This window comes from Halichoerus grypus, chromosome 12, assembly GCF_964656455.1.
Source record: "Halichoerus grypus chromosome 12, mHalGry1.hap1.1, whole genome shotgun sequence".
Lineage (NCBI taxonomy): Eukaryota > Metazoa > Chordata > Mammalia > Carnivora > Phocidae > Halichoerus > Halichoerus grypus.
The window spans coordinates 94237956-94250068 of record NC_135723.1 but is presented as its reverse complement, the minus strand read 5'-3'; the positions used below and the strand labels follow the sequence as shown (position 1 = coordinate 94250068).

At 36.2% G+C, this 12113-nt stretch overlaps 1 protein-coding gene across 1 annotated transcript in view; it reads right to left on the bottom strand.

Annotated features, from left to right (window-relative positions):
- Positions 1–10783, bottom strand: part of MGAM2 (maltase-glucoamylase 2 (putative)) — an 84515-nt gene extending 73732 nt beyond the window's left edge. The window contains exons 1-2 of the mRNA XM_078059656.1: positions 10678–10783; positions 5764–5843 (exon numbers count right to left, since the gene is read on the bottom strand). Of these exons, the coding sequence (XP_077915782.1) occupies positions 5764–5843; positions 10678–10783 (186 nt within the window). The remainder of the gene's footprint in view (positions 1–5763; positions 5844–10677) is intronic.
- Positions 10784–12113: the final 1330 nt, after the last annotated feature.

The following is a 12113-nucleotide window of genomic DNA, read 5'->3' as shown; positions in this document are numbered from 1 at the left end:
AGAAACAAAAATGGTGAATGAACATAATAAAACAAAATGGTGAATGACAACAGAGATACAGGATTTTTTTTTTTTTTTTTTTTTTTTGAGAAGAGAGAGAACACAAGCACATGAGCAGGGCAGAGAGAGAGGGAGGGATTTCAAGCAGGCTCCACACACAGCATGGAGCCAGACGCGGAGCTCAATCTCATGACTCTGAGATCATGACCTGAGCCAAAATCAAGAGTCTGAGGCTCAACCAACCTAGCTAGCCAGGTGCCCCAGATATATAGGATTTTTAACATAACTAAGGATTGTGAGAAAACTATTTGTACAAATATTTGCCAAAGAATGTGAAACTATAATTTGAATCTTTAAATAGTAAAATATTAAATAATCAAAAATAAGAGGTGGAAATGACCAGTTGCCATGAGAAATTGTAAGTAGTCAAAGACCCTTCCCTTAAAAAAAAAAAAAAATGATACTTTGCCCAGATCATTTGGGGAATAGAATATTCTCATATAATATATACTTTTCAGAACATAGAAAAAGATAGAAAGTTTCCTGATTCATTTTATTAAACTATAATAATTCTGGCAACAAACTAGACAAGGAAAAGTCAAAATAATCCCACAAAAATATATAAGCCCATTTCACTAAAAAAAATAGATGTTTTTATAATGTTAAATAAAAGGTTAACAATTTGAATTCATTAGAGAATTAAAAGAATTAATGCATAATAGCCAAGTTAAGGGTTATCAAGTGTAAAACTAAAATGGTTCAAAATTAAGAAATGTTTTAACATAATTCATTGAAAAAAGAACAACATTGAAAAAAGAAAATCATATGATCATCTCAACAGAAGCAAACTTCTTTTAAATTTTATTTTATTATGTTATGTTAATCACCATACAATACATCATTAGTTTTTGATGTGATGATCCACGATTCATTGTTTTCGTGTGACACCCAGTGCTCCGTGCAGTATGTGCCCTCCTTAATACCCATCACTGGGCTAACCCATCCCCCCATCCCCCTCCCCTCTAAAACCCTCAGTTTGTTTCTCAGAGTCCATAGTCTCTCATCGCTCAACTCTCCCTCCGATTTCCCCCCCTTCATTTTTCCCTTCCTTCTCCTAATGTCCTCCATGCTATTCCTTATGTTCCACAAATAAGTGAAACCATATGATAATTGATTTTCTCTGCTTGACTTATTTCACTTAGCATAATCTCCTCCATTCCCATCCATGTTGATGTAAAAGTTGGGTATTCATCCTTTCTGATGGCTGAGTAATATTCCATTATATATATGGACCACATCTTCTTTATCCATTCATCTGTTGAAGGGCATCTCGGCTCTTTCCACAGTTTGGCTATTGCAGACATTTTTTTTTTTTAATTTTTAAATTTATTTATTTTGAGAAAGAGAGAGAGCATGCATGAGCAGGGTGGGAGGGGCAAAGGGAGAAAGAATCTCAAGTAGACTCTGCACTCAGCATGGAGCCTGACATGGGGCTCCCTCTTATGACCTTGAGATCATACCTGAGCCAAAGTCAAGAGTTGAACACTTAACTGACTGAGCCACCCAGGTGCCCCCAGAAGCAAACTATTTTTAAAATATAATAATGTGGTAAATTTAAATGCCCTAAATTTAAAAAGCAAATTATAAAATAATATATATAGTATAATTTGTGTTAAAACAAAACAAAAAATATATTAACATGTGTGCATAATATATACATATATGCAAAAGCATAGAAAAATCAAGAGAAGGAAACACACCAAGCTATTGAATTAATTCTGGGGAGGGGATCTAGAGGTAGAGAGAAAGCATTATGAATAAGGAAAGACTTCCCCATTTTACTCTGTACATAACTATAATGTCTCAATCTTTTTTGTTAAAGGAATGTATCCAGCATAAATTTTGTGATTAAAAAAACAAAAGATTATGTCACAACACTACTCATTTGGAAAAGGCATGGTACTGACAAGTATTTCAGATGCTAGCATCTGATGTAATTGCTTTGAAAAATGACAATATGAATATAACTTAAATCAATGTTTCATGTCTATTATAAACAAAGCAATCACATCATAACCATAAAATATTCTTAAATGTACTTATTAATTCTCCATATATACAGCTGATATTCCTGCCTCATCCTCTCCAGATAACAACAAAAAAAGCTGGAGGGGATCAGTGGAGAAAGAGTTTGCAGGTTCTGGATAACCTCTCAATAACTGATATTCCTAAGTCCGAAGCCGATATTCAGTGGCTCTGCTACCTTTGAAACTGAGGTTGGTAAAGTCCAAAAGGTTAGTTTCACTGCCATAAATTGTTCCAAGGTCTGTAGACCTCTATAAAAAGCAATAAGACAAGAGATCTAATACATTCAGGTAAATACAGTATTTTTGAAGGCAGTCTGCCATAACATGCCTACTTCAATTTTAAGCCATTCCCAGTGTTACAGACACCGAAGGTCAAATCTTTGATGTAGATACATCTCCTTCTTCTTTTCCGTTTCCACTGCCACCACAGACAAGAACACAGACCCTCATAAACTGTTGCCTGGACTACAGTGGTTGACTCATGACAAGTCTCCCTATCTCTATTTTTCCCCTAACCCCAAACTTTCCCAAAGAGTATTCTCCAGTTATCTTTTAAATAGAATTTTATGCTATTTTCCACTCACATTACTAACTTGTAGAATTTGAGAATTGCTTGGAAATTATCTAACCAAACTTCCATTTGATATAAAGATTTTTTCAGTAGTGCCTCTGAGAGTTCTGTGAATGACGTGTAGCCAATTTCTTCCAAAATCTGAAATTCCACCTTCATAGTTAATATTTTACTGCAAGGTTATTTCTTATGTTTAGTTAAAAATCAGTCTCCAGAAGGTTCCATTCTCTGAAACTTACTATAGTTGCATATTGCCTTTTAGATGAGATATCTCAAACAATATTGAAAAATTAGAAGCAAAAATGATCCTTAGTGTTACAAGACAAAGAAGAAGAAAGGCACATTGGAAAAAAAATTTAAATGGTCATTAGTTGCAGGTATCATTATTGTCTAAGGAAAATCCAAAAGTGCCTATAAACAAACTAGAATAATTAATAAATAAATTTAAGAACATTTCTGGTTCCAAGATCAATATTCAAAAAATCAATTTTAAATCAATATGCCAACAACAGCTTAAACAGAAAATTAAAATTTAAAAATATTTAAATAAAATCAAATACCAAATAGAAAAAAATTTGGAAAAAAATTTCAGACCTCCACACCAAAAACTTCAAAATTAAGTCTCAATAAATAAAGCAATATATCATGATCATAGATTAGAATATTCACTCTTGTAAATATGGAAATTCTTCCAAAGTTAATCTGTACATTTTAGGTGAACAGAGTAAAATTTCTGGTAGATTTTTTTGGGGAAACTGAGAGACTGATTCTAATATGTATTTAGAAACTTAAAGTGTCAAGAATAAGCTAGGCAATCTTGAAGAAAAAGAAGAATGATATGGAGGACTTACACAACCACATATCGTGACCTTTTATAAAGCTATACTAATTAAGGCAGTGTGGTCTTGGCAAACGAACAGACTAACAGTGGAACAAAATAGATATTCTGAAACTAGGTCCTCACATACAAAGACATATAATTTACAGTAAAGGTGCCACTACAATGAAGAGGGAAAAAGATGGTAATTTCAATAAGTGGTGATGGATCTACTAAAGATTCAAGAAAAAAAAAAATGTTCTGGACTTCTACCTGATACCATACATAAAAATCAAACTAACTTGATTAAAAATCTAAATCTGAAAAATAAAACAATGGTTTTAGAGGAATATATAGGAATATATTTTTCTAACTTTGGAGTAAGCAAGGATTTTTAAATAGAATACAAAAACGCATATTAAAACTCTTAAAGTGGATTTTATTAAAATTAAGAACTACTTTTCATCAAAAGTCACTATTGGGTTAAAAGTGAAATCACAGAGTAAGAGAAGATACTTAAAATTTATATATCTGATAAAAGATTCGTATCCAGAATATATAAATGATTACTACAAAGCAATAAGAAAAATATGAACAGCCCAACAGAAAAAAACAGTTAAAAAATTGAAAAGGCACTTCACAAATGTGATTAACCATGTAGCCAAGAAGTAATATGAAAAGGTGTTTAACTTCATTAGTCATGTGAGATGTACACAGCATAGGGAATACAGTCAATAATATTGTAATAATGTATGGTAACAGATGGTAGCTATACTTATCATGGTGAGCATTGTGTAATGTACAGATATGTTGAATCACTAAGTTGTACAACTGAAACTAATATAACATAGTGTCAACTATGCTTCAATATTAAAAATTTTTAAGTTAAAATTACATGAAAAAAAAAGAAAAAGGAGAAAACACCACGAGTAGGTTAGGATGCTGAGTAATTGCTCTTATATATTGCTACAGGGAGTGTAAATCGGTACAAACACTTTGAAAAACTATTTTGCAATATCACTGAAAGATAAACATGTATATATCCTATGAAGTGGAAATTCCATTCTTACGTATCATTATTTGCCTAGAATAGAACTGTGTACTTAATAACTCAAGAACTACAGAAACCATTTAGAAACAATAGGAAATTTCAGTTGGCCAGTTATATAATTAATGTGTTATGATGTAATATAACATAAATATATAAATATAATATAAAATAAATAAATATAGAATAATCAGTAATAAAAGAAGCACCAGTTAGAAAACATAATGGATTGTATATACAATAGAAACCAAGTATATGAAAGATCTAGAGAAAAAAACCCTCATAATTCATATGTAATAAAATGCATATTATATATGTGTAAAGAGAAAGAGAAACATAAAACCCAGTTGAGAAATATACATACACGAAAAAGAGTTGAAATGGAGAGACTTCCTATGTTTTTAGAATGGGAAGATTCAAAATTACTGAGATATCAATATTTCTTAAATTTAATCTAAAATTCAATGCAGTCCTAATTAATATCCCAATAAGATATTATGGGATATAGAATGTAGAATATGGGAGAAAGGAATAAAATCTAAATACATACCTCCTTTCTGATAAAGTCATAAGTTACAATTAAGCAGTGTTCAAATAGTTGATATTCTTGTGATAGCTACTCAGGGAGAAAATCTATGTTCTTTAGCACACATTCATTTCGGAGAATCTGTGGCCAATACATGATTTTATTTTTGGTTTCTTGGTTTTTTGTTTGTTTGTTTCAAGTTTTTATTTAAATTCTAGTTAGTTAACACGTAGGGTAAGGTAATTCCATTTCAGGAATGGAATTTAGTGATCTGTTTGACACTGATTTTAGAAGGCTCTTGTTATAACAAGTCACTGGAGTTCTACAAGTGACTGACTCAGTCATCCATATGTGCTCGATGGCCTCTATTCTTAAGGAATAAATGGTCTAGCCCACAAACATTTCACCTTCCCATGGCTAGCCTTGGAATCACACTTATGACACATTTAGCAATGCTGGGATTTCCCCCTCGACTTTGGACTTGAGACCCCATGAGCCAACACTCACTGAGTCCCTCTTCCTCTTCCCTTTACCCTATCCTGCTTCCCCCACTTCCACAGTGTTGCTGGTTATTTTAATAGGGCAAGAAAGAAATGACTCCAAATGAATCAGAGGCCCACAATCCCCTCCACCACCACCCTCGTCCCACTTCATATACTCCTTTCTTTTAAATAAAACCCAGCAGACCAATAGCAGGGAGCCCACTTCTCTGACCTCTGTCACCACCTGGCCTGGAGCACAGTCTATCCTCTCTGATTCGGGGATCTCTGGGCACTCTGGAACAAATGCAGTCTCTGCATAGGAATTAAAGGGAAAAGTTGGACATTTGTAGTGCAATCACAATTCCAGGAAGGATGCAGGGAAAGTTGAACTTTCAGCCAATTCTCCAGTCAATGATTACTAGCAGCCAATATCTACATGTGCATACAAGCGCTAAATACATTTGCCTTTTGTTTGGTTGGTTTTTATTGAGATATAATTCACATGCCATGCCATAAAATTCACCTTTTTAAAGTGTACAATTCAATGGCTTTCAGGATTTTACAAAGTTGTGCAACCAATCACCACTATCTAATTCCAGAACATTTTCATCCCCCCCGAAAAGAAAGCATGTACCCATTAATGGTCAGTCCCCAGCCCCCTCTTCTCCCAGTCTCTGGCAAATGCAATCTGCTTTCTGTCTCTGTGGATTTGCCTATTCTGAATATTTCATATAAATGGAATCATAAACTATGTGGTCTTTGGTGTCTGGCTTCTTTCACTTGGCATAATGTTCTCAAGGCTCATCCATGTTGCAGCATGTAACAAGTACTTCATTCCTTTTTATGGGTGATTCATAACCACAGTATGTATATATAACCCTTTAAAAAATCCGTTCCAAAGTTGATGTACATTTGGGTTGTTTCCACTTTTTGACTATTGCATAGAATTCTACAATGAACATTCACATACAGGTTTTTGTGTGAACATATGTTTTGAATTCTCTTGGTTATATATCTGGCAATAGAATTGCTAAGTAATACAATTAACTCTATCTTTAAGTTTTTGAGGAACTGCCAAACTCTTTCCCAAAGGGACTGCACAATTTTACAACCCCACCAGCAGTGTGTGAGGGTTCCAATTTCTCCACATCCTCAACAACTGTTTTTGTCTGTCTTTTTCAAGATAGACATTTTAGTGGGTGTGAAGACATTTGATTTTGATTTGCATTTCCCCAAAACTGATACTGAATGTCTTTTCATGACATATTGGCCATTTGTAGATCTTCTATGAAGAAATGTCTGTTCAAATCCTTTGCTCACTTTAAAAACTGGATTATTTTTCTTTTTTGTTTTGAATGGTAAGATTTCTTTATATATGCTGGATACAAGAATCAGATATATCAATCGCAAATATGTTTTCCCATCCAGTGGACTGTCTTTTCACTTCCTTGACGGTGTCCTTTAAAGCATAATTTTTTTAAGTAAAATTTGCCTATCTTTTCCTTGGCTGTTATGGTTGCAGTGTTATATCTAAGACACTGTTGCCTAACCCAAGGTCAAAATATTTATAACTATGTTTTCTTCTTAGAATTTTACAGGTTTGACTCTTACATTTCCAGTTTTGATCCATTTTGAGCTAATTGTCATATGTAATGTCAGGTAGGGATCCAGAATTATTTTTTTACATGTGGTTATCCTGTACCCCACACATTTGGTTTTTGTTTATTTTTTGCTTCTTTCCCCCCTCATTTTCAGCCATCTGTGAGGTAAACTGGGACAGTATCATTGTCCCCATTTGAATAAAGACCTTCACTCAACATGGGCTATTTTTACTTTAGCTTTTGTCACCTTTGTGAACCCCAACCCCACCCCTGCCACCCTCCAATGTAACTTCAGAAGTAGGATCCAGTTTAGCAGGTTCCATGAGCCGGTCAACACCCAGAATTCCATTTGAAGCTTGAGTCAACAGTTACTGTGGGCCTAATAGGTGCCCTTTAGTACTTTTGTTTCTGTTCAAAAAAGACCTCAAAACAACTCTCCTACCTTTATGGCTCTATACTTGTTTATGTATATATACTTAAATAAAAATTTATTTTATTTTTTTTTTTAAGATTTTATTTATTTATTTGACAGAGAGAGAGAGCACAAGTAGGGGGAGCAGCAGAGGGATAGGGAGAAGCAGGCTCCCTGCTGAGCAGGGAGCCCAATGTGGGGCTCGATCCCAGGGCCCTGGGATCATGACCTGAGCCGAAGGCAGCCACTTAACCGACTGAGCCACCCAGGCGCCCCTAAAAATTTATTTTAAAATTGGATTAACGACTTAAATGTAAGACCCTTGAAATTGTGAAACTCCTTGGGACGTCTGGGTGGCTCAGTTGGTTAAGCGTCTGCCTTCGGCTCAGGTCATGATCCTGGGCTCCTGGGATCGAGTCCCACATTGGGCTCCTAGCTCTGTGGGGAGCCTGCTTCCCCCTCTGCCTGCTGCTCCCCTTGCTTGTGCTCTTTCTATCTGTCAAATAAATAAATAAAATCTTAAAAAAAAAAAAAGAAACCATGAAACTCCTAGAAAAAGACATGTGAGAAACACTTCATGAAATTGGTCTTGGCAAGAATTTCATGGATATGATACCAAAAGCACATACAACAAAAGCAAAAATGGACAAATGGGACTACATCAGACTAAAAAGCTTCTGCACAGCAAAGGAAACCATCAACAGAATGAAAAGGTAACATAAAGGATGGGAGAAAATATTTGCAAACCATCTATCTGAAAATGGGCAAAATTCTAAAATATATAAGGAATGCCTACAACACAATAGTAAAAACAAACAAAAAGAATCTGATTAAAAAATGGGCAAAAGACTTCCATAAGCTTTTCTCTAGAGACACACAAATGGCCGACAGAAAAGAAGCTCAATATCACTAATCATCAGGGAAATTTAAATCAAAAGCCCAACTAGATATCACCTCACATCTTAGGATGGCTATTATTAAGAGAAAAAAAAAGATAAGTGTTAGTGAGAATGTGGAACAATTGGAACCTTTGTATACTAATGGTGGGAATGATGCAAATTGGTGCAGCCACTATGGAAAACAGTACAGAGGAAATATTAATTTCCTCAAAAAATTAAAAATAGAACCACCATATGATCCAACAATCCCACTGCTGGGTATGTATTCAAAGAATTCAAAGAATTGAAATCAAAACCTCAAAGAGATACTAGCATTCTCATGTTGATTTCAGTGCTATCCACAAATAACCAAGATGTGAAAACGACCCAGGCGTCCATCAACCAATGAATGGATAAAGAAAATGTGGTATGTATACATATAACAGAATATTATTCAGCTGTAAGATAAGGAAGGAAATCTGGTCATTTACAACAACATGGATGAACCTGCTAAGTGAAATAAGTTCGTTACAGAAGGGCGGATGCAGGGCGCCTGGGTGGCTCAGTTGGTTAAGCGACTGCCTTCGGCTCAGGTCATGATCCTGCAGTCCCGGGATCGAGTCCCGCATCGGGCTCCCTGCTCAGCGGGGAGTCTGCTTCTCCCTCTGACCCTCCTCCCTCTCATGCTCTCTGTCTCTCATTCTCTCTCAAATAAATAAATAAATAAATCTTTAAAAAAAAAAAAAAAAAAGGGCGGATGCTGCACGATTCCATTTATATGAAGTATTTAATATAGTCAAATTCACAGATGAAAAGACTAGAATTATAGTTGCCAAGGCCGGGGGGGAGGGGGAAATGGGGTGTTGCTAATCAACATGTAAAGTTTCAGTTATGCAAGACGATTAAGTTCTACAGATCTGATGTACAACATCGTGCCTATGAATAATCGTGCCTGATGTACTCTTAAGAATCTATTAAGAGGGTAGACCTCATGTTAACTGTTCTTACCACAATATAAATAAATAAATAAATAAATAAATAAATAAATAAATAAACCCTCCTTTTCAACTCATGGAAGCATATCTTCAAAAAGCATCTTGAAAGAAGCCTAATATATAGAACAAGTGTAAGTGGAATTAACTACTCTGCATGAATTAGAGTGTGGTTTCAGCTAAATGTAGGTGTGAAGATACAGGTTTTTTTTTCTTAAAGATTTTATTTATTTATTTGACACAGAGAGAGAGGGAGAGATCACAAGCAGGGGGCGGGGCAGAGGGAGAGGGAGAAGTAGGCTCCCGGCTGAGCAGAGAGCCTGATGCGGGGCTCAATCCAAGGACCCTGAGATCATGACCTGAGCCCAAGGCAGATGCTTAACCAACTGAGCCACCCAGGCACCCCGTGAAGATCTAGTTTTATGTTGACTAAAAGAAACTACTTATTCGTGTACGTTGGACAATAATCTCATGGGACTTGTTACCCAAAGTTTAATAGGGAAAAAATAGTAATAGGCTAAAAATAGCTTCTATCAATGGTTTTCAGATCCTCTTTCAAAGACATAGTTGCTCCTAGAAAGCACCCTAATGTTTACTGTGGAGAGTGGTGAAGAGAGATTGAGTAGGTAGGGTTCTGCTATCAGCACAATTTCTTTTCAATGCACACTTAATCTGCATGTATAACATGAGCTTTAGCAAGCAAAATAAACCTCAAATTCTGTTTTAATTGGGGATAGATTTTTATATTACACACTATTATTTTATTATTTGAGTATCGTGTGCATGGAGGACAAAGCATTCTATTGGATGCTTCTGTGTGAAAGAGAACAGTTTTGAAGGTATTGATGAAGAAATCATAGCTATTTCTATCAGAATATGGGCTGGAGGCTAATTGTAATTGATATATTTAAGCCAGTTAATCAACTTGCTGCAACCTAATTTCCTTTTTCATAATGTAGTGGGATTGGGCACTGTTACCTCAACTGTTCTTTCTCCTTGAAGGCTCTACTACTTCATGACTGGATTGAAGGACAGACATCTGATAAGCCTAATTTTGCTTCTTGTTAATACTTCATCAAATGGGACTTGGGAGACCCTGAATGTCACTGGTATTCAAGGTTTTGTTGTAGAAAAAGGAAACATGTCTTTTGAAGCTTGACTGAAATTGGTGGATGTGGATTTTGAGTGATGCAATGTGGTGCCATGCTGAAGAGCAAAGGAATGTAATCCTTCCAAACCCAAAACCACAAGCATCCTCCTTACCTTCAGTTTTCTTTAACACCAAAAGCATCAAGAAGATGTCTAAGGCCAGTACAGTTAAGGAGAAGATGATCAGAAGGACTTCCAATATATTGAGTTTCCTTGCCATCTAGATGGACACAGATAATGGGATTTAAACAAACCACAAAGCTCCATCAATCCAAAAGGACAGGCATCATGATTATACTGTGAATTCATTTGCAAGATGACTTGATTACAAGCTTTCCTCCTTACATAATCCAAAGAATACTGGTTTCCACTCCTCACAGTGTTTACAATTACTCTAGTCTGTGCATCCAACACCTCTAGAGCCTTTGCCTTTTTTGTCTGCAGAGGTTTGAGTATTGTCCAAGGAAAGAATATTTCAAACATAAAGAACTGAAAGTAGAGAGGGAGGAGTGGAACAGAGTACAGGAGAGAGATGAGGCATTGAGGTGCCTCACAAAGCCCTTTTAGATGCCACTTTGATCCTCACACCCACCCTGGGCAGTAGAGTGGAGGGTACACTCAGGGAGAGAAAAAGTAACAAAACCTGAATCCTATCTTCTTATTCCAATTCTCATGCCATGATGGCAAGATGTTTAATTATTTAGAAGTGACTAATCCTGTTAAGTTCTGGTAACAAAAATGAACCTAATCCTGATCTCCAGCACAATGCTTGCTTGCGTGGTCACAGCACACAAACCCATATAGATTTGGTGGCTCACTGTAACCTTGCCAATCATGCATACATAGACCCAAGTTTTAAAATATTTGGTGTATTGGAGTGTGTAGTGAACTGGGAACCAAAGAACATTCATTCTTGTCCTGGCTTGCCTACCAATAGGTGGGCATTTTAGCTATTTGGATGTGTATTTCTTCATCTCCAGAAGTCAGATTCTGGAGGTACTCCCAAGCTTATGCTCTAATTATAGCAAATCTCACATTATACATATGCCTCACAACCCCATGATGGACCTCACCTGTCATTCCTTGACCAACTTTCCACAATCTTCAGCACTCTTCCCACCATGGCTGCACATTGGCTACTCCCTGGAACTTATCACCCTCCAGAATTGTTCCATTTCTGAACTCTAAGCCTCTACTTCCTGCTTACTGGGCAGAAGCCCATCCCCTTTTACCCTTATTGCATTGTTTATTCTTGGATCCACTGAGGCTTCTGTTCTGTTCCACTCCCTCTTAATCTCTTAGTCCCTCCTGGCCTCCTGGCTGTTATCATTCCCTGATATAGTCCTCAGCAGCTATTATTTCTCTCATCTTCCTTGCTCCCTCGCCTGCTAACTGAATCTATACAATGAAACCATTGATCCAAACTTCTGCCTTCCAAGTTTATGCACTCAGCCCAACGTAGATGCCACTGGGTTCATAATCTGACAAATATACTGGGCCTTAAAGCTGACTGACAATCTTGGCACCTTCTCTCATTTTTCACAGGAGAA